The sequence below is a fragment of the Lepidochelys kempii genome, chromosome 4 (genome assembly GCF_965140265.1).
Source record: "Lepidochelys kempii isolate rLepKem1 chromosome 4, rLepKem1.hap2, whole genome shotgun sequence".
Classification (NCBI taxonomy): Eukaryota; Metazoa; Chordata; order Testudines; family Cheloniidae; genus Lepidochelys; species Lepidochelys kempii.
This window is the reverse complement of record NC_133259.1, coordinates 94800436-94824466: the sequence shown is the minus strand read 5'-3', so window position 1 is coordinate 94824466 and position 24031 is coordinate 94800436. Positions and strand designations below refer to the sequence as shown.

Here is a 24031-nt window from a genome sequence, read left to right as displayed (position 1 = left end):
AAACAAATACCGAGATAAATTCCAGAAATGATAGTGATACTGGAGCTTTCTAAATATAACTCTTTTATTTTATGTCAGTCAGAATGTAAGCACTAACAGTCTCAAGATGTGGAATCTCTCTAATTTCTTCACTTCCCTTAGCAAAAAAGAAAAAAAATCAAAGGATAATATTGATTGGAATTTTGCAATCCTAATACACAGCAATTTTTTCATTCATTTTAATCCTATAATCCGATTCCAGACCTGAAGTTGTATTTACTGTTTGCATTTTAATCACCATGGTCCCAATTGACGAAGCAGTTACTCACACTTTATGCATCCTTGTTGCAAGGGGACAAAATATGAAAACAACTGAAATAGGATTAAACACGGTACAATTTTTTTCCTAAAAGATAGGAAAATATAAATGTTGGAATACCGTATTGTACATTAAAATCAGTAAAGATCAAATCTACAATATACTCAAACAACAAATTTTTATGAAATTATAGTGCATTTGCCACACTCAATATGACAATTGCTCAAAGTGTAAAGGAAATAAGAGTATTGGCTTAATTTTGAATTTAGTATCTGATCTAGTACAATTTAACACCAAGTACGGAAAAATATTTAAAATTTTCATCCATTCTTAATATTATAAAAATGAAAGTTTAGAAGAGATGAATGAATAATGAGTTTTCATTCTAGTATTTTATGATGGAAAAACACACAGGTCTGCCCATTTAGCACATATTGCAGCAATCAGTATTTTAGCTTTTGCAGACTGCAGTTAGAAATGAGAGCACTGTGCAAAGTTTATCATCACTTAGAAATGGATAAGTTTTTTGTTTTTTATATGAACGCTATTGAATAACACCGATCCGTGATTCTTAATTGATGTAATGTGAAATATATATGTATTTCCCAAGAAGTGTTCTGCTGAAATGATTGCACAGAATTAAAATTGGATCAATAGTTATCCTAGTATTACTTTAGCTCTACCTTAAGCCTCACTAACCCTGTAATTCTATTACACCAGATTCTCCCAGTCTTTACTCTTGCAAAGCTCCCTTTGTACTTCAACAGGAGTTTTGTCCATGGTGAGGATATGCCAGATCAGGCCCATAAAATACTAATAGATCATGATCAGACAATTAAAAGAATGACAGTTCCTAGCTGAACTATTTCACTTACGAGTGAGGTGTCTGAAACTCAACAAGACCAGACAGTTCCTTAGACACATAAGCATAACTACTATCTAGATGAGAAGGTGGATGTAATATCTGCTTCCTCTACACCAGAAGTTCCCAAACTTCATTGGTTCATATACCACCTTAAAATTTTTTGTGAAGTGAGTTGGTGGAATATCACTGTCATCACATCCCAAATTGTGTTATGTTTACCCCTAGTGGTAACTTCTGGGGTTTTTCTTCAGTGTAGAGGATGGATGGTCTTAGGATCAAAATACTGAACTGTGACTAAGAAGATCTGGATTTAGTTCCTAGCTTTGCCACAGACCTCCTATGTGACGTTGGCCGAGTTGCTTAGGGTAAGATTTTTCAAAGCTATGGGGGATTTGGATGCCCAATTCCCATTTGGTTCCTATTAACTTCTAATGGTTTTGGGGGGCCAAAACCCTTAGTGATTTTGAAATTGCCAACCTTCGTGCTTCGGTTCTCTCATGTACAAAATGGGGATAATGAATATTTTTCTCTTTGTTGGGTACTTAGATTGTAAGATCCCTGCGACAGGGATGGTCGCTTGCAATGTGTTTGTACAATGTTGAGCACAATAAGGAGCTAATGGAGATTGGGTTTCTAATAAATACTAAGCTATTCTTAGATTCTCAGGTAGCAGCAGTGTGCCTTTTTTCTACCTATATCTGGCCAGGAGTTCACCATGTTCTCAGATAGGGACCTTGCCACAGTTACCTATGCCTGTCTCTCTGACCCAGGGCCTTTGTTACCTCCCAGTTGGATTTGCTGAAAAATGACCTACAAAGCGTCTATTAAAACACAGCTAGTAAAGAGTGCAGCAATCTGCTTGCGTAATAGTGGTCTACATATTGAGCATAGAATATCTATGAATCAGTCAAAAGCCAGGATGATGCAGCTGTAGAGAGGAGGTTTGTAAGTTGATCAGAACCCAAGCCATGTAGGGATATATAGATTAAGATCATCACTTTTAATTTCACCTAAAAACTAACTGGGATGTTCTAGGTAATAATCCTAAATTTTGAACACTAGGTTACTGATAGTATAGTATTCTCACAGTGACACTTGACTCTGCAATTCACTTCGTCTATGGTCCAACAAAACCCTTATACCTTGCAGTGTGCCCTGAAATTCAGTAAATCTATTCACTCAGGAAAGGCCTGAGTAAGTGGGGTGGCGATGATGATTATCTTCTTAGAGTAAGTCTGCCCAAGGATTATTAATAAAAATTTTTGGCTTGATTTTGACAGTTTATGTAGGAGAAAACATGATTTTGGCAATTAACTGATCATTAACTATTCATGGTAAATAGGCCTAATGGCCTGTGATGGAATGTTAGATGGGTTTCTGGCTGGTGACTCTTGCCCACATGCTCAGAGTTCAACTGATCGCCATATTTGGGATTGGGAAGGAATTTTCCTCCAGAGCAGATTGGAAGGGGCCCTGTGGGTTTTTTGCCTTCCTCTGCAGCATGGGGCACGTGCCACTTGCTGGAGGATTCTCTGCACCTTGAAGTCCTTAAACCATGATTTCAGGACTTCAATAGCTCAGTCATAGGTGAGAGGTTTATTGCAGGAGTGGGTGGGTGAGATTCGGTGGCCTGCATTGTGCAGGAGTTCAGACTAGATGATCATAATGGTCCCTTCAGACCTGAATATCTGAGAGTCTATGAGTCTGAGTTGTGACTGACTGGATAAAGGCAACGCAAGGCTCTAGATATAACCCAATACAGGGCCCCACCTCTGTGCAGTGGTCTGGTGACTAGGGTGGAAGGGATCCGCTACTTCCCAAGAGAGGCAAGAATGGCAGCGAAGGGCCATTCTCTTACCCTGGGAGCAGCAGCAGGGCTTTCCCTCTCCTTGGGGCCAGTAGGTGAGAGTGGAACCCCTCACCCCTTGGAATCTGCAGCTTGGCCTCCCCAGTACTCATCCGGCAGCCAGAGTGTATAAACCAGGCCCACTGCACTCTTCTCCTGATGCACTGGTCAAGTCTACCAGGAAAAAAGTGAGTATTTACATGTCAGCCACCTCATTGTAAACGCACACCGTTTTTTACTAGTGTAGCCATAGCTACACACAGTCATCTGCCAGGATGGTGCTGGCAGTCCTCACTCTCAGCAGTAGAGCTTGGACTTAACACTACATAGAGATGTGTGGACCAGTTTACATCTTAGAGCTATTGTTTCAGTTTACATCTTAGAGCTATTGTTTCAGGCTATCCGCAAACTCAGGCAGACATCACTGCATTGGTTATACTGTTCATGTTTTCAAGATTTTCTTCAGAGCCATAAGAACTATAGACATTTTTAAATGAAAGTTGAACTTCTAATATAATTTCTCTCCAAAATGCAGGGTCCTAAGCATAGGCCTATAAGGCCTGTGCCTTAATCTGGCCCCACTTGTGACCACCACTCCCTTTGTATTGGGTTCTTCTTGCTTAGCTCATAAAGTGTACAACTATGGAGGCTGTGTTCTGCATGCCTGTGTGGCTAGCTGTATGAAAGGTATGGCGTGGATGAGCAGGCAATGAGGCAAGAGCTCAACAGTGCTGAACTCTGCAAACAGCATTCTTATTCTGTGGGGGTGGGGTGTGTGGAATTGAAGTCAATGGCAAAATTTCAATTCCATACATAAATACTTGTATGATTCAATAATACAGCAGAAAGTCCAAACTTCTGCTTCTCAAAGGATAGGACTTCTGCGGAGAACATTCTATTGTAAATAAGCCCTTGTACATTTATTTACCAAACAGTTATACATATCTTCTAGAGTATTCCACTTCAGTAGAGAAATCATAAGTATCATGTTTGTTAGTAGCTGCTTTACTGTGTTCCATAAGACAGTGAAATAATACTGTTAAATTATTTAAATTCTCTACTTCTTCCTCTATAAAACTATGATGTAGTGGCATGGGTTATGGAGTTTGTTCAAAGTGGTTAATTCTCAGACTATATATAGAGGATTAACCTTGTTTGCTACTTCCCTAAAATCTCTACAAATTTTAGCATATTACCAATGTGTTAGTTAAACTGGAGAGAAAATAGGCATTAAAACATAGCCATATATTCTATTAACTAGACTATCCTGCTGTTTAGTAAAGAAATGTCCTCACATTTGTTACAAAGGCAAACATCAACATACCAAATCAGGATCCAATTTTTTAAAATAAATCAATGATGTGTCAAAAATTACCAGATGAGTGAATATACCCAATGTTATCAAAACCAGATGGTGCTTCCTAATCTTCCTCCTGTTCAGTCACACCCTGAATATTTTCTGGACCATCAGTATATAAAATAGGATGCTGCTATGTGTGATGCCAAACAAAAGCAATCATGCCTGCCAAGCACATACTATAACAGGCAGCATTTCAGCTCTGCTAGACAGAAAGTAATTAGAATGCTTTTAATGTCCAAAAGAATGATGCTGATAGGCTGCCACAGATGTGTAGATTTATGAATATTTATATGGTGGTTTATAGCTGACACTTTTATCAGTTGAAGAAGATAAAATATCTGCCTGACTCAGAAGCCTGACAGTCAGGTTAATAAAATCTCATTAAAGAGAATGACCTATGCAATTATATAGGATTTATTGTAATTCATTTTTGATTGTACTCTGCTTAAAGATGCAATTTCCCATTTCCTGATGCCAAATTTAGGTTGCATATCAAGATCGATGTAGGTTTTAACTCCAAACCACCACTAGAAGAAAGATATGCATTGACATCTTAGTATATTATGCCTTTAGAGAAAAATTATTTTGATCTCCTATTCCTCTCTACATTGTGTGAAGATAGGGCAAAGAAGCAAGAAATCTATTTTTCTTTTTCTTAATTATAGCCTCTTAACCACTCTATTATCTGCTTTCTATGACAAAAAGCTCAAGACCATTCTCCTTCCCTGATTTGCAAATTTCATTGACTCAAGTCACTGATGTCTTGGGAACCTGGAAGCTTTCTGCCTTGTGGTGTCTCTGTACATTGATGTGCAGAGGCAGAAATCTGAGGTGAGCACTTCTCTGAGACATCAAGATTAGCTTTCGAAAAAGCCCTCCCAGAAAAGGCATCAACAATCTTTGATGCAGCTTTTTCTGAGTGGGTTTCCTTCCAGGAACTAATCCCTGTGATGGCAAAAGGTTTAGGCAAGGCGTGAAAGGTTTGCTTCGCTGTCTTGGAATCAACAAGGGGACAGAGGGAACCGCCCCTGCTTCCTAGCAGAGAGCGAAGGCTCGCTCTCCTTTCTGGGCAGGTTTCATGTGCGTTAGGTACCACCCTTAACTTCCCAAGGGGTGTGCAGGAACTTTAGTTATTAAGCCTAAGATAATTATGCCTCTGGCACCGCATCCTCCCCATGCTGGCAGCACATCCCCTCCGCTTGCTGGGGGAGGCTGAGCCCTTTTCCCATAGGGGAGCAGCCGCCCCAAGTGGTGGGGGTAAAGCCTCATTTTGCAGGGTCTCTTCCCCCCCCCCCCCCTCTTAGGTGCGCTCCCGACCCCCCTGGAAGGGGGCGGCCCCCGTGCAGCCCCACGCTGCAGGGTGACTGTCCCCCGGGAGGGAGCCCCCCCGCTGCCGCCTTCCCCCGGCGCTCGGCAGCCCGCCCGCCCCTCGGAAAGTGCCGCACGAAGTTGCCGAGAAGAGTTGGTACCTGCGCTCAGCTCCAGGCTGCTGCTGATGCCGCCCTCGCCGCTGGCCGCGGCCCCCGGCTGGCCGTGGCCGTAGCGGGCCGAGGAGGAGGAGGCTGCCTGGGGCCCCAGCGGCGCGGCGGGAGTCCTAGGGTGGCCCTGCGAGGCGGCTCGGGCGGGCCCGCCGGGGTAGGAGCCGGGCGCCGGCGGGTAGTGGTGCGGCTCGCTGCTGCTGGAGGCGGCGGGCGGGAAGGGCTGCCCCACCGGCCGGAGGTGGGGGAGCTCCACCATGGTGGGTCTCTCGTAGCGCTTGGGCAGGGCTGGTCTCTTGCTGGGGAAGGTCTTGAGGACGCTGTAGGGGCTCCTCTGCCGGTAGAGCCTGGGGAGGCTGGGCCCCTCCTCTGCCGCCTGCATCTCCTCCTCCATCATCATCAGCATCCCGCCGCTGCGGCGGCGGCTCCCCGGCCCCCTTCCCGCCGGGGCTGCGTCTGCCGCCGCCGCCGCCGCCGCCTGTCTCTGTGGCACGGCGGAGCCCGGTGCGCTGGGGTGCCGGGGTGATTGACAGGCGGCCGCGCCAATGCCTGGAGGGAGACGGGAGGCAAAGAGCAAGTGTTTAGGGTAATCGCTGCTAATGATAATGGGGTAGGGGGGCGGGACTTGGCGCGGCCGCGGAGCCGGCGGCCGCCCCCTGCCCAGCCGCGGGGTGGGCTGCGCCCAGGCAGGTGGGCAAGGGCCGAGCGCGGGAGGCGCCTCCGCCGCGCCGGACCAGCCGCTTCCCAGCCCGGCCCCTGGCACAGCCCTGCTTGGGGCGGGCTGCAGCGCCTCTGGCTGTGCGGCGAGGCGAGCCGCAGAGCAGGAAGGAGAAGCGCCCCGGGGAGGGAGGTCACCGATTCCGCTGTGCCGCTGGGAGGATGCTGCCGCTCGCCCCGCCTCTGGCTCCCCTGCCGTGTAAACGGAACTTTGAGGAGATCCGAAGGGAGGGCCCCGCAAGTTTGGCAGAGCTCGACAGCGGCTGTGATTGTGGCTGCTGTGCCCGGCTCCCGCTGCCTCTCCCGGCGCTGAGCTCCGCTCCCTTCCCCTCTCTCCGTGCTGCTGGCGGCGTGTGGCTCAGGTTTGCACGCACAGGCACCTTGCAGGCTACCTCGGTGTCTAATTGCCATGCACCCCCCATCCCCGGGTGGCTCCCTCCCTCGCGCAGGCTGCCATCGCAGCCCGTGTTCCCATTTATTAGAGTTGAAATAAATAACGCCATAAATAAAAGTATTTGGGAGTTCAGGGACTGTCAGAGCTGATTAGGGCACAGAGGACATTTTCTTTCTTATTATGCAAAAGCATTTCATGGCGAAATAAAAGCGGTTTCACTGTAACTCATGCATGTCAGATTTCTAGGAATCCGAGTGATTAATTACCTTTAACATTATTTGCAACACCCCTCTGTGTCTGCTTTTTGCAAACTGCTCAAAGGAGCCGGACACGTGGATGACTACCATCTCCTCTCAGCCCCAAACCGTTAGAGGGACAGTTAAGAAAGAACGATTTACCGGTGAAAGACAGGAAGAGAATGAGATGCCAGAGATAGACGTTTCTGAGAAATGGTGGGGATCTGGTTGAGAGGAGAGGCAGCTGAAATTGAATGACATGTTGGAGAAAAATGAACGATAACGAACCGCTCATTCTTTCATGCGAGGCAATTTCATCTTTTGCATTAACATTTCCCTTCTTCTGTCCCACTCCTCTCCGACTTCTGCTGCTCCAATTTCTCAGGATAACAAAAAACCCACTGGTTTTTTAGAGTAAAATTACAGAGCACTTTACTTAGATTTAAGGGAGGGATCAGTTCCCTGTCATCACGTGGCTTTTGCTGCTACTTATTGCGGTCATCGCTCCCCCATTTCAGCCCTATTTATTTATTTATTTTATTTATTTATATCGCTCTCAGTGAAATGAGAAATAATCCTCCTTACTGAAGTAATTAAAGCCTAAAATCTTAAGCCAATCTCATTTCTAAAAGTAGAGTAAACTTCTTAAAGCTGGACTTTTTATAGAGATGATAGGTTTTTTGACTAGCAGAATGACTCCATTCTTTGGGGCAGCCAGAAATGTCTAAATAAGGCTGCAGTTACAGTTGTTGCTGTTTTATTGCCTCAAAGTCAATCATATTTTGTTGTTTTCTGATAGACTGTGTTTTTGACCAAGTGTTTTTTAATTTTTTTTATTTTTAATTCATTTTGGTATAATAGAAATAAAGCAATAGGAATAAAGTTTTGTAAGAATACTGATCTTCCACTTGGAAATGAAATGTTTTGATATCAAACTTCACCATTTCCATGCTGAAGCAAGATTAAAGGAGGGGCATGAACATGATCATTTGATAGAAAATCTATAATCTGTGTGGTTAGCATCCTCCCTCCTCCCCTTTGCCCTGTCCCTTCTGACTGGCCTAAAATGCAGCCCTGATTTAAACACAAATCTTGAAAGCTGACAGTCTAGTACATTTGGGCCCTGATCCAATACTAATTGAAGTTAGTTGGGCCTTCTAATGAATTTAATAGGAGATGGTCTTGATCTGCTGAGCCACAGACCTTCAAAAAGGATGTTGATACATTGGAGAGGGTTCAGAGAAGAGTGCGAATGATTAAAAGGTTAGAAAACATGCCCTATAGTGAGAGACTCAGAGAGCTCAATCTGTTTAGCTTAACAAAGACAAATTGAAGGGGTGACTTGATTAGTCTATAAATATCTACATGGGGAAACAAATATTTGATAATGGGCTCTTCAATCTGGCAGAAAAAGGTCTAACACAATCCAATGGCTGGAAATTGAAGCTAGACAAATTCAGTCTGGAAACAAGGTGTAACTTTTTAACAGTGAGGGTAGTTAACCATTGGAATAATTTACCAACAGTCATGGTGGATTCTCCATCACTGGCAATTTTAAAATCAAGATTGGATGTTTTTCTAGAAGATCTTCTGTAGGGAATTTTTGGAGGAAGTTCTAGGACCTGTGTTATACAGCAGGTCAGATTAGATGATCACAATGGTCCCTTCTGGCCTTGGAATCTAGGATTGCTGCCAACCTCTCCTCCCACAGCACCAGGAAGGTTTCTGAGTCACCACAATTCTCCTGGGTGCCCCGCCGCTGTCTCTTCGCTTTACGCAGCTCCCTTTCCATGTCCGGAGCTTTTAATATTTAAGGAGTATTTCAATGTCCAATGGGTATTTTCGTGCTCCTCTTCACCCCTCATGGTCTTTCTTGCACAGACGGCTGTGTGAAATTACAGGGTCACTGAAGTGGTCTGGTGTTGCCTACCAGTACACAGTGGTAACAAACTCTCACATATGAGATTTTTAATTTACTGTTTCTTTTCTCCCCAAGATGTGCTTGTTTAGTTCATGGGTTTATTATTATTAATTATTATGACATTAACAATACCAACTGGAATTTTTTCCAGTTGATGTGGTGTTGGTGAAATGTGCTGGACTGTGAGCCTTTGGGAATGAAGTGCTTGCTCTCTTTAGCCCAGAACAGGTATAGCACTAGTAACTTCAGTTCAAGTTTCCCCACATTCATGAACATGCCTCAGCTCTGATCTGGAGAGAGCACCTCTGGATGGAAGAATTTTCCATGTTCATTCATCTTCAGTGTCCATTTGAGTCTCGGCTTTTCTGTTAAATTTAATAAAGAGGGGTGACAATTAGTGCCAGTTGTGATTCTATTGATCTCATTTTATAGATTAATACTAATTTGCACCCATGTAAGGCCATTACAATCATTAAAATATACAATATCATATGAACTCAATAGCTAGGTTCAAATAAACACAGGCAGCCAACAGAGATGATGGAACAGTAGTGTTATGTGCTGTATTTATCTGTCTTTCCTGTAGTGCCCATCAAAGTGCTTCCTCTGTACATCAGAAATGCATGCTGAGGTCCTTCCTGGTCTTCATGGAGCCTTCTGTTTTTTATCCCTTCTCTCATATAGGATATTCTTCTTGGGATATACATCTGTATGTTTTGTTATTGTTTTATCCCTTTCCCTCTGGTTATGGTGCAAAAGCTGCTCAAAGAGGAGGATGGATGTAGGACCTTAAGTGTTACTTTGGATTAGTCTAACCTCACAAAGCTCCTTCCACAGCGGAAGCCCCTGGAGTGACCTCCAGCTATCACAATCTTTGCCCAGAGCTTTGTGAACTGCATGGGTCCAGAGGAACACAGTTAGGTCATATAGGAGATGTGGTCACTGATATAGCTGCACTGACCCAACTTTGAAGTTTAGGACCAAAGGGCTGAACTGACAACAGAAGCAGACTGGGTGTCACTGGTGGGATCAGAGTACAAGGGTGATGTGCTTGTATCAGTCTATCGAGGATGTGGGTTGCTGCATTCTATGCAGGCTGTCAAGGTTCCTCCCCCACTCTGAACTCTAGGGTACAGATGTGGGGACCTGCATGAAAAACCTCCTAAGCTTATCTTTACCAGCTTAGGTCAAAACTTCCCCAAGGTACAAAATATTCCACCCGTCGTCCTTGGATTGGCCGCTACCACCACCAAACTAATACTGGTTACTGGGGAAGAGCTGTTTGGACACGTCTTTCCCCCCAAAATACTTCCCAAAACCTTGTACCCCACTTCCTGGACAAGGTTTGGTAAAAAGCCTCACCAATTTGCTTAGGTGACTACAGACCCAGACCCTTGGATCTTAAGAACAATGAACAATCCTCCCAACACGTGCACCCCCCCTTTCCTGGGAAATGTTGGATAAAAAGCCTCACCAATTTGCATAGGTGACCACAGACCCAAACCCTTGGATCTTAAGAACAATGAACAATCCTCCCAACACTTGCACCCCCCCTTTCCTGGGAAATGTTGGATAAAAAGCCTCACCAATTTGCATAGGTGACCACAGACCCAAACCCTTGGATCTGAGAACAATGAAAAAGCATTCAGTTTCTTACAAGAAGACTTTTAATAAAAAATAGAAGTAAATAGAAATAAAGAAATCCCCCCTGTAAAATCAGGAGGGTAGATATCTTACAGGGTAATTAGATTCAAAAACATAGAGAACCCCTTTAGGCAAAACCTTAAGTTACAAAAAAGATACACAGACAGAAATAGTTATTCTATTCAGCACAATTCTTTTCTCAGCCATTTAAAGAAATCATAATCTAACACATACCTAGGTAGATTACTTACTAAAAGTTCTAAGACTCCATTCCTGGTCTATCCCCAGCAGAAAACAGCATATAGACAGACACACAGACCCTTTGTTTCTCTCCCTCCTCCCAGCTTTTGAAAGTATCTTGTCTCCTCATTGGTCATTTTGGTTAGGTGCCAGCGACGTTACCTTTAGCTTCTTAACCCTTTACAGGTGAGAGGAGCTTTCCCCTGGCCAGGAGGGATTTCAAAGGGGTTTACCCTTCCCTTTATATTTATGACACAGGCTAATGCTGGAGCCTCCCACTCTTGTAATAAACCCCTAACCTCTGGTTGAGTTACTGAAGTCTTCAAATCATGAGTTAAAGACTTCAAGTTACAGAGAATCTACCATTTATACTAGTTTAAACCTGCAAGTGATCCATGCCCCATGTTGCAGAGGAAGGTGAACCCCCCCAGGGTCTCTGCCAGTCTGACCTGGGGCAAAAATTCCTTCCCAACTCCAAATATGGTGATCAGTTAGACCTTGAGCATGTAGGTAAGACCCACCAGCCAGGGACCTTGGAAATAATTCTCTGTAATAACTCAAAGCTCTCCCCATCTAGTGTCCCATCATTGGCTATTGAAAATATTTGCTGCTAGCAGTTGCAGATCATGTAGTCTTTGGATTATTATTATTATTATTTAATATTTATGTTATATATCTGCATCACAGCCCCATTTTCTAAGACACTGTGTGAATACATTTGAAGACATGGTTCTTGCCCTGATGCTCTTACAACATAAGAAATGATGAGTGCTTTTCAGGAGAAACAGAACGGACACAACCAACTAATTTCACATACATCTCCAAGCAGCCTTCATACAATAATGACTTTCTGTCACTGTCATTTGGAGCAGACCCAGAAGTGAAAGGTTATGTATTCCATTACCAAACCATTGAAGCATGCTTTCCGCTATTTACTAACGGTGAGGATTTGGAATAGGTAACAGGAGTGATATTTTGAATGCGGGTATATGGAGGCCCTCATTACAGCAGCTTCTAATTAAGAAAAAGAGAAAAGATGGAAAGAAAGATTCCAGGAAAAAAAACACCAACACTGCAATGTATACCTTCCTCCTCGAAAATATTGTGAGGAGCATATTTGTCAGCAGATAGAAAAATACCCACTTTAGACATGGGCTATCAATCATCAACTACCCCTTCTTTAAAGGTGTTTAAAAGCCCAGTACTCAAAGAGCAAGTCTGATTCATCTCCACCTTCTGAAGCCAGGGCTAAATCTTTCTCCTCCTACTCAAAGGAGCTGTTCTAATGCTAAGCAAGATTTGGGTCCCAAATGCCAGTGCTGCTCCACACATTTGGAGCCCTGATGAGCAGAGATTGGCAACTCTCCCTTGTAATCGAAACCACTCTGCAAGCAGAGTAGCCAAAATTTGCTTCACTAAATATTTAGCTGTAGCTAGTTAGTTTAAGTTCAGCTCAGTTGCTCATGTTTATGAATAAAGAAACAAAATAGTGAAGCTCAAAAGGAAAAGATGACTGGGATTCAATATTTCAGCAGCTGTTGACAGGTAAATGTTATTTGAAGTGTGGGCATTCAAAACCAAAGGCCTGTGTTTATAAAAATGAGCCTAACAAGGAAATGAGATTGACACAGCAATTCTCTGTTTTTGTTGTCCCCTGAGGTTAGAGATTATGCAGTGCATGGTTCTGTTTTTAGCCTGTTTGGTGATTCAAACTGTGAGAGACTACACTGTGCATATTTGTCAAGGTTACACTCTGATCAAGTGACTCAGGAGTTTTTTGAGGGAGAACATGAACTGCTGTTCTCAGTTAAACCTTGAGCCGCGTCGTGTGTCAGAGACCAATTAGCCAAACTAAGTGTTGTCACTGCTTTTCCTGGGTTCCACCTGGAAATGTTAGGTAGTAATGGAGATATATTATCTTGGTTATATTTTATTTTGAGACTGTGACCGTGCTACCGTGAGGTGCCACACTGAGAATGCTTACTTAGGGCAAACTGCAAGGAATAGGGCAGACAAACCCCCAAACTGGTGGTTTATTCTATAATTAGATTCATCAAACCACTAACCAAACAGCTTCTGTAATACCACACTGGTTACCAAAAAGTCAAAATGCAGTCCCGTTTAAGCAATCCAGACAGCCAAGCTGAATATAGTGAGAGATTATTAAAAACCTTATTTGCCATATATAAAATTCTACCAATCTCAAGGGACTGGACACACTGGCCACCAGATCAATGAATATTTCAGATCTCCCCCAAATACATGCTTATTAACTAAATACTTATTAATTACATTTAAGATTTATTAATCAAAAGAAAGAAGAGAGTTGCTATGGTTCAAAGATCAATATACATACAGATATGAGTAAAGTTCTTAGGTCAGTTTCATAGCAGAGATGATGAGGTTGCTGATTTGTAAAAAGTCCTTCTAGAGTCAATTTAAAAGGGTATAGTCCAATAGGCAGCCAATGTGCAGAGTTGGTTCAAGTTGTTCCATGAGTATTCAGTGGATCCAAAGTAAACCCAGAGACCTCAGTCTTGAGACTTAGACTTTCCCTGTCAAAGTTTAAGCAGATCTGCGATAAAAAAGGATCAGGCCCAGGGCTTCCTTTACAGCTGAAGCAAAGGGGGTGCTGATAGGTAATTCCACCACGAGGGCTTTGATGAAAGCAAGAGGACAGTTTGAGCTCTGTTCAATGGGTCCTTTCTTAGACGATACATTCAAGCTGTCCAAATTACTAAAACAGTTCACTATGTAGAATTACAAGGTTCAAAGAGAAATGAGGGCAACAGAATACAGTAGTGAAGCATTATGAGAGAAACAGAAGCTTAGCATCTACAAGCTAATTAGATCACATCATTAAACTTCTAACAAGATATAGGTAAACATGGACAAAATATATTTAGTATCTACCCTTTGATTCTCTAACAATACAGGCATACATATTAAAATTTCTAGTCTACTTAACATGAATCTGATAACTATCTATGAGGAATGGCCCTTTTTATCATATCATACTTTTCTAATATGTCCTTAAGGGTTGTTTTCAGGTCACTCAGCCTCCTGGTTGTTTAACCCTCATTGGCTCAGCGTTAGAGAGACCTATTGGAATAATTCTTAATGACTGATTGGCTTCAAAATATTTTTTTTGTTTCTAATTTGTGTAAGATTGCTGAGGGGATTGGAGGCATAAAGAAGTAAATATTTCCATGCTATATGTGTGCCTTAACAAAACTGTAACTCACTGAATACTTGGGTTGAGTAAATAAAAGGAGGGAAGAATAATGGAGGGGAAGTATCATATATATTAAAAAGGGTCATATTGTGTAAAATGAAAAGTACAGTGCTCTCTGAGGACTGGAAGATGGATAAATGAATTATTTAAAAATAGTCAAGTGAGATACAGGAAAAAGTAATGGCTTTGACACCAAATGCGGGGAAAATATTAATATTTTAAGGAATCAAATTGCGAACACATGGAAAAGCTGATTTTAATTGAAGACAGCTAACTTAAAGCAGGTTGGAAAAAGGAGAAAATAGTATCTCATGCTCAGCTCTTGGAATTTTTGATAGTTTATATTATGGAAAAATAACAGGGATACAAGTAGGATAATATACTCAGATCTTCAGCGAGCATTTAAAAAGTATCACCATCAGGGTTTAAGTGGCTCTGTGAGTTAATACTCTAGCTTTATCTGTGGAAGCTTAGGTTCGCCTGTTGATTAGACCACAGGTTTGGTCATGAAAACCAGAGTTATTACCTTCATTATCAGAGATGAATAAAAGGGGTTCAGTTCTAGAACAGGAAAAAATGGTCATGGTGCATTAAAACTTGCTAAAGAGTAGAGAACAAAAGTTTAAAGCTATATAGATGTTTTGATATTTTGCAGTGAAGTGTTACATTAAACTTAGATCCTATACATAACAGTACTTGTGCAGAACTAGTCAGATTTCGTCAAGCAAACTGTGCAAGCTAATTGCAGTTAAGACCCAGGAGGAAGGGAGAAAAAAAATTGCTTCCCTAAACTCATTTAGGGGAGGAATTTGAATGGTGCCTCAAACTCTACAATAGATAGATGATCATCCATCCACTCCACATTCAGAAAATGGAACCTCAATGATAATTAACAATGAAATGAAAGAACTAGGTCTGATACATGCCTGGAGAGACACCAATGCCAAAAGCACAGGAATGATAGCTGCTTCTTTATTTTAGATGCACTTTACTCCAGAATAGTTCTCTTTCTCAGCCTTAAATAAGACCAACTAGATGTTCAAGAATGTAACATCTTGCCTTTGTTTCCCATAGATCACTCTTCCATTTTCCTATCACTGCAACCAACCATTGAACCATACACTAAATCATGACAATATAACAGCTTATTCTTAGATGTACATTTCACAGAGATGAAATAAAAGACTTCCTGTATATCAGTAACCCTGTAGAAGTAACATGGGTAATCCTGTGGGAAACCTAAAACTATCCTCAGGGGCACAATAATTGCCTTCACTTCAGAAAAGAAAAAGCAATAGACAAAAACCAGTTAAATCTCTGAAGGCCATAGTTGTACACTGAGAAGTACAGCACAAAATGACCCAGTCAGGAGAGGTGCTAAAAATCTCTAGCACACACGAGAACTGAACAATACATTAAAATAAAAAACATAAGCTGACAGTACAAAAATGTGAAACCACATGGGAATAGGGCAAGAAGACAACTGTGGGTCCAAATGAGGAACAAATGCTGTCACCCTGCAAATATTGACATCCTGCAAACTGAGGCCTATAAACATGGCCATAACAAGTTTCACAAGATTAAACAAAGATGTAAAATCTTGTTTGTTCATTGGTGAGCACATAGATAGTCTTCTCGCAGAAGAGTCTGAGCCCTCTGGACAGGGGTGAATTTAATCCAGGGGAAATACAACTATTATGATGAAACAATACTATTAATAATTATATACTATGAATTTTATTATCATTTTACTTAAATATAAATAACATGACAGAAAAACTGTAATATGTGTCTTTATGGATGTCTCAGGATTCTAACAATATCATAAACATTCAGGCTTCCCTCTTGTGGTTACTATACTATCATTGGAACCTCTTGATGTTGTTGGAATTATCCAGTGTCTTAATTACTTTTCTATTATATTCTGTTTCTTAGCTAAATGGCAGTTGGTTTAAGCTTTAAAATGGAGGGACAGATCCTTGTTCACTGAAGTCAGTGGAGCTGACAATTTCTTTGCCACAGAGTATCTTTAATTTTAAAAGGAAATCATACATTATTTTTCACCTTTAAGATGACAGAAGAAATCTGCTATCCTTGGTCCAGAGTCTGCAACTCTTATTTGGAGCAAAAGGTATTAGAATCTGGGTCACTTATATTGGTGTAAATCAGGAGTAATATTTAAAGGTGGTCCAAAACATTTTTTCAAACAAATGTCTTTTCAAGTAAACTTAATTCCCCCTAAAAATTAATTTTCATAAAAAATTGTTTAAGATTAATTTTCCTTTTTTTGATTGAAAACTCCAAAATTTTGACAAAAAACTAAGTTATCATAATTTTGTGGTGGGATCAGATCTATTAACAATGTTTTCAGTCGAATTATTCCTGATTTATACCCATTTAACAGAGAGCAGAATTTTTTCTAAAATCTCTAAGATGATGTTGGGCAAATTATGATGAGATATTTCATGACAAATGTTTGAATCCCTTCTCCCAGTTTAAGAACCTTTGACCTAGACAAAATAGTAATTGTCAGTAAATGGGTAAGAAGTGTTAGTAAATATATATGGCTAGAACAAGTTTATATATATTCCACAAATTTATTTGCTTAATTTTTCCATTTTTCATTGAATAATTAATTCATCAGATCAAATTTTCTAGTATTCAGTCAGATCTCTAGCTGGTCAAATACTATTAGCCACCTACACTATTTGATTCTTTTTGCCATTTTATTGTCAAATAATTTATTAGAAGAATACATTTTGGGGGGATTTGATCAGCAATTGTGTACCAGATAGACAGATGATATCTGTAATGGTAGCCACTGAAGTTAGTGGATATTGACTTCTGTTATGTATCAGGGATATTATAATCCTGACCCATGTCAGGTGGCTTTGACCAGGAAATAAAGACCAGTCTCTTACCAGCACTCTGTTGTGTTACACCTTAACAACAATACTCATATAATACATTGCATTCACTATTTAATTATTATTTATTGATTTATTTAGATTAATTAAGAGAAGCACTTATCCCACATGCTAGTGCCTCTGAGTCTCTGTCCTGCACCTAACCCATCTCTGCCAGGAGCACTTCTAACACTTCAAAGCTCTAAGCAGCTGCAAACACGACCCCTACTTTACATTAGGCTGAGGCACAGAGTGGACAATATTCAGTTCTACAGAAGCCAGCATTGAGGTAAATTATCTCATAGCTCCTCACAGCTAGAAAAGGGATTCAAGAAATATACCACTGGAAAACAGAGACTCCTGCTTTCTACTTATTATTATTAGTCATATTATCATAGTGCCTAGGAGCCCTACTCATTGGCCAGGACCCCACTGTGCTAGGTACTATACTAGTACTGAACAAAAAGACAGTCCCTACCCTAAAGAACCTACACTTTAACTATAAGACAAAAGACAACAGATGGATACGCACAGATAGATGGGGCTGGGGTACAAGGAATCAGTGAGACACTATTGGTCAGCACAACAGCCAGCAGTTTCAGTACAGCAGCAGCTTAACTGTTGTCAAGTGTTTGTGTAGGGATCATGACAAAGGAGAGTTTTGAGGAGGGTTTTGCAAGAGGATAGGTTACTTTTGTGGATGTTTTTGGGGAGTATCTCCAAGCATGAGGAGCAGCATGGCAGAAAATACAAAGATGCTTGTTTGAAAATGTAACAAGTTGTACCTTATTTACATGCTGGAAAGCTTATGTTTGGAAAAGTTATTTTAGGTCATTTTTTAGAAATAATTTCTCTGCTGTTGGGGCGTGAAAGGTTGAATTTGCAGTAACCAAGGCTGCCTGGATTTATAAGCAGAGGGTTGCAAAAATCAGTACCCATAAATGTTTTTAAAACTCTTTAAAATATTTCTTAAATAGTGTCTCTGTAAAATATATAGCATATAGAGAATATACAATGGGGTGATGTTGTATAAAGGTTTCACTGGAACTGATATGAGATGACCTGCATAACCAACTTGTGCCTTCACCGTTCAAGAGTAAGGCAGTTCATGCTACAGTATAATCTTTGTACTACAGTGTAATTTATTCCCTATTTAAATATATATCTTGTATATCTATCCTATATGCATATGTAATAGACTATATGATGTTCTGTACAAAAATTATATTAAGAAAACATTAAATTTAGCTAGCTAAGCATTTAAGTCAGGAAATAACAAAATTAAGCCTGTACATGCAACATTAACTCTACCCCCTCATGCATATGCCTTATGTTAAAGTCTATAATTACATTATAAAATATAATTTTTCAGATTATACAGTGCAATATATAGGGTTTTTTATATAGTTTGGTAAGATTCATTTTGCAAGGTGTACAATTAATTAGGCAGGTCCTAGGAGGATTAATAACTATATATGTACATTGTTTATACAAACAACTTTCATGAACTCAGTCTTGCATACCCAGGAGGAGAAAATCCTGTAAATTAATAATAGTAAATATTTTCCATACAATGACCCCCCACTAAAACAGCAGGAAAACATTTCATGATTCTTCCCCCTTTTATTCCCACAAACACCATCTAGCCATAAAGAAAGAGAATGTGTTTGTGATCACCTGGAATTTGCTTGTACCCACCTAATTGAGATCTCATACTGAAAACTTTTACTTACAAGAGTAATCTTTATGCACATAAGTAATCCCAATGATAGTAAACTCTTAATAATTTGCAGAATTGCCCGCTAAAGCCCTGTAAATTGCTCCATATAGAGGTGTCTGTGCCCAGGCAGAAACACTAGTGCAGGTTTTATAGACAAACTTTTATGAGAAGATAGTGTATTATTTGGGAAACAGCATGTGACTAAGTAGTTAAGGATTGTATCATAAAACATACATGCAAGGGGGCAAACTTAAGGGTCTACATGCAACCTTAATGTCATTGTTTCTGAATTTTTGAGTACATAGGACAAAATTAATGTTCTCTTAGCATAGCTTTTGTAGGGAATTTTTCAGATAGATAGTTTGTGCACAGTGGGTATAAAATATGTGATGATGATAACCATGTGATAAATTTCAATCCTAATACATTTAATTTACCTTGCACATATTATTTTATTGCCTCACCTGCACTCTGCCTGCTAATACATTTTAGGTGGGATACCTTTTATCTCATACTAATGAGGAACTTCAAAGAATTGCCACTAAAACTAACTAAACTGTTAGAGGAATGTTGTTCCTTTCCCCAAAATCTGGAATATGCCTTCCAAATTACAGTGGCCCAAAGTCTAGGACAGACAGTGTCCACTGCTGTTCCAGTGACAGTTTTAGGGTGTGATATTTCATTATTCATCAGGGCTAAGAACCACTGTTTTATACTGTTAGACATCAAGAAATCTCTTTCCCATGGCATAAGGATTTGTTGAAAGCCTTGACAGATAGTTAGATAATGGACCCTTATAATTAAGATATGTACAAAAAAAGGTACTTTAGGTAAATTGCATAAAATATAGTACTGATCATTTTTATCTGGCTATGAGGCCTGTACAGTTGGACTCTTGGTAGTAATGATATTTGGCTTTACAGATAGCAGGATGCAAAAGTAGCACTAATCTTTTATTGAATAAATCGCTAAAATAACTTTTGGCAGGTTTCAGAGTAACAGCCGTGTTAGTCTGTATTCGCAAAAAGAAAAGGAGTACTTGTGGCACCTTAGAGACTAACCAATTTATTTGAGCATGAGCTTTCGTGAGCTACAGCTCACTTCATCGGATGCATACCGTGGAAACTGCAGCAGGCTTTATATATACACAGAAAATATGAAACAATACCTCCTCCCACCCCACTGTCCTGCTGGTAATAGCTTATCTAAAGTGATCATCAGGTTGGGCCATTTCCAGTACAAATCCAGGTTTTCTCACCCTCCACCCCCCCACACAAATTCACTCTCCTGCTGGTGATAGCCCATCCAAAGTGACAACTCTTTACACAATGTGCATGATAATCAAGTTGGGCCATTTCCTGCACAAATCCAGGTTCTCTCACCCCCTCACCCCCCTCCCAAAAACCACACACACAAACTCACTCTCCTGCTGGTAATAGCTCATCCAAACTGACCACTCTCCAAGTTTAAATCCAAGTTAAACCAGAACATCTGGGGGGGGGGGGTAGAAACTTTAGAAACAATTTTCTGTAAAATATGTAGCACATGCAGAAAATGTGATGGGCTGTAGCTGTATAAAGGTTTGATTGGCACTCCTTTGGGATGCCCTACATAACTCTCATGATTTCACCACCCATGAGAACTGTGGCCAAATCAAACTCATAAAATCTTTATACCAGTATTTATTCTACATTTTTGTTCTTTCTGTCTGTAATATCTAAAGAGCACAATTGGGTGAGGTACCATATCAAAATCAATCTGTTTTTATTGCCTAAAGAGTAATGGCACATTCTTTTTTCACATTTCAGAAGAAGACCCTCTTTCCAGTACCTGATGTTTGCAAACTCCAAGTTGTACTTGTCGTATGTGAGGTTTCCAGTGATGTTTAATAAAGGAAGAGAAGGGGAAATGAAAGAGGAGGGACAACCTTGTGATTAGGAGACATGACTGGGAATCAGGAGACCAGTGTTCAGTCTTGACTTCCTGCGTGACATTGGGAAAGTGTAAAACATTAGCTTTCTGATGTGGCAGCATTTGACCCCCACTTTGCACTGGTATAAAGGACTAGACCATGTGCACAGCATTGGAGAAATAGTCTCAGTCCATCTCAGTTCCCCACTAGTAAAGTGGGGATAATCGTTCCTTTCTCCCACCCTGTGCCTGTCTGGTTTATTTAGATTGTAAGATCTTTTGGACAGGGATTGTACGTTGCATAGTACAATGAGACCCTGATCTTGGCTGGGCCAGAGAGAGGGATCCAGATGACATTGCCACCCTTACCAGCCCCAGCTGAATCCCAAACACCACTTGAGATGAAACAGCATCCGACTTTAACAACAGCAGCAGCAGCAACTCCTTCAGCCCATCTCAACTAATCTCTCTTTTATCCAAAAGGACAGTTATTACCATCGTTGATACCATGTAAGAGATGGTCAAATGGGGGGGGGGGAGGGGGTTCCTTCGAAAACTCTCTCCAGCTAATGGGAAAGGGAACAAAGGATGTTGTTAATATGAAAGCTGTATTTAATACCTTACATTTCAAATTCTTTAACCATTTCCCCTTCTTTATCTTTAAAAACGTTGAAAGGATTTTTGATGGTGTGTTTGCTATGGTGCTAAGCAGGCTGAGGTCTCTGTATACCAATCTCCATCCTTATTTAACACTATTTAATATTGGACAGTGACTGGGTTACGTTAACGGCTTTTGCCCCTATTTTCCATCTAAATTAATACAACAGTATTACTGTGATACTAATAGTAATAATAATGAATAATAAATTAAGATTAATTATGCAGATCATCTGTTTTTCATTAGCTTACAAAGGCGTTTTCAGACTTTAGACTGGGCCTTACAATATACATCCTCTCTCTCCTTCTGACTCATGGACATGAAATATTATTTATAAAAAATATATATATAAATAAATTATAGTACTTTTTACTTAAAGTATTTATGACATTTAGTATTTTTCTGATACAAGGAAATGTATTCACTAGTATCAGAGACACAAATATAGTTGGATACGTCTGAAACCTGCTGTCAGTCACTTTGGACTTTTACTGAAACTAAGTAGATCTAATACTAACTAGCAACTACCCCAAGGTTCCAAACTGCGATCCACTAATGCACTCATCAGTGAAATTCTGAATCAGATTCCGTGGCCTGCTCATAAACACTAAGAGTAAAATGCAAGTTTAAAATACTCAATGCCATCTTCTCTTCTAAAGCCCCTTTCATTGCAATCCATAAGTAAAAAAATAAATAACCAAACTCTCTACTGAACTAGATAGCTTGTAGAAAGCCAATATCTCTTCAGCTTAGATATAAGAAGAAAAATTGTATCTAACTCTTGGATCAAAGAAGCAAAGAAGTTCCCAATCCAAGGGCCCAAAACTGAATTCCAAGAAGATGAATGAAGCCTATTTTTGTTTGAATCTTCTGCCTCTTATTTTACTGTATTTCAGTATCTATAAAGTAGGGGTGGCTGGCTTCCTATTAAGGAAAGAGAGACTCCAAAATCTTGAACCTGTATCTAGGATAAACTAGAAACTTTGCATTGCTAGATCTTAGAAACTGAACTGGTATTTTAGGAGGCAGAAGTTCACTGATATACATTTGTACAGACCGATAAAAACTATTAAAATGTTTACAAAAGCAGTTTTCCCCTCTAACATTAAATTTTATGGGAAAAAATCAGTTGAAAGACCTGATTGTAAAAACCCTAACAGCAGGATTTTACATGAGCTGAAAACTACAAACTCTGCAATTCCATGCAGCAAAGACGTATTAATTTATAATTTCTGTAGCATCAGATGTATACATTTAGCAAATATAAGAAGACATGGTTCTTGCCTTATGGAGCAACCTTAGGTTAGATGATGTACAGGAAAAGTTGAGATGCAACACTGAGCCTCAAGAATTGGTATTGTTGGGGGCTAGCATGCGTTTTGTAGATTACAATTTTTATTTCAAAAAGGAAGTGATTGGGAGAGGATGGCTATAGTAATTCAGTCGCAGTAATGCAGCTGAAAGGTATAATTACCACATCAAAAAGAGTGAAGATGGGCCAAATGCTAGTGCTACTTCTAAGAAAATAAAAGGAAGTTTTTGTAACAGCGTTAATATGACATTCACAGAAAGAACCAGAAAAAGGACAATGCTCACACACTGATAGCAGCAGTCAGACTCAAAACTGATATCCAGAAAGGCTGTAATACTTCATATCTGAGAAGTCAACTCCCATAAATTCTGTCTTAGAAATAGTCACTGTTAGAATATGATCTGACATCCAGTTATGGCCTGTAGCAGGAAAGAAATGCTTCTGTTACTGAGCACTTACACACAGCATTTTCTGTTGTTTGATACACTTTACAAACATTAATTATTCTTTACATCACACATGCAAGGCAGGCATTATCCCCCTTTTAGAGTTGGGGAAATGGAGGCAAACACATTAATTGCTTGCTTTTCAAAAGTAGTGGGTATCTTGCAGTGCCCTTTGACTGCAGTGGGCTTTGAGGGTGCTCAGCACTTCTGAAAAATCAGGATTTACATGATTTGTGGAAGACCACACAGCAAAGCAGTGGCAGAGACAGGATTGCAATTTAGGATCAGCTGACTCCTGATACGGTACTCACTCCTTCAGACCATGCCGCCTTCCAATAGCACTGAGACAGTGTCAGCTTTAGTAACACAGATAGAAAGAGCAGCTGATTATCATCAGCATGGTAATGACACCTCAAGCCACAATGACAAGTAATTGAAACAACAGAGGTATTATAGGTACTTAAAAGCAGAGATCTTAAAATATACAGAAACCTGCACAGATAAATGGAATGTGTTACTAATAAATTTGCAATTATCTGCAATATAATATTTGACCCAAGATACAGTCATTCCTGACAGTTCCATAATATCCACTTCCTGCTCTTAACATGGTAGCTCCTCACCCAAGAGGGGGCTTAAATAATAACAATTAGTAATTCATACTTATGGTAATTTTCACCTGTAAATCCTAACCAGGGTGAAGACGGCCAATTCCACACAGGTAGGACAACAGTCACATCCATTAAGGACCTAACAGCAGGTCGGACCGAATGCCAAAACCTGATACCCATGAGGCATCAATGGCCAAATAAATAAATACTATTTATAGCTGTTGTTGGCCAGT

General features: G+C 40.4%; 1 protein-coding gene across 2 annotated transcripts in view; it reads right to left on the bottom strand.

Annotated features, from left to right (window-relative positions):
* Positions 1-6399, bottom strand: part of BEND4 (BEN domain containing 4) — a 34855-nt gene extending 28456 nt beyond the window's left edge. For both annotated transcript variants that reach the window (XM_073342155.1, XM_073342156.1), the window contains exon 1: positions 5839-6399. In XM_073342155.1, coding sequence (XP_073198256.1) covers positions 5839-6253 — 415 coding nt within the window. In that variant the 5' untranslated portion in view covers positions 6254-6399. The remainder of the gene's footprint in view (positions 1-5838) is intronic.
* Between the last annotated feature and the right edge of the window lie 17632 nt (positions 6400-24031).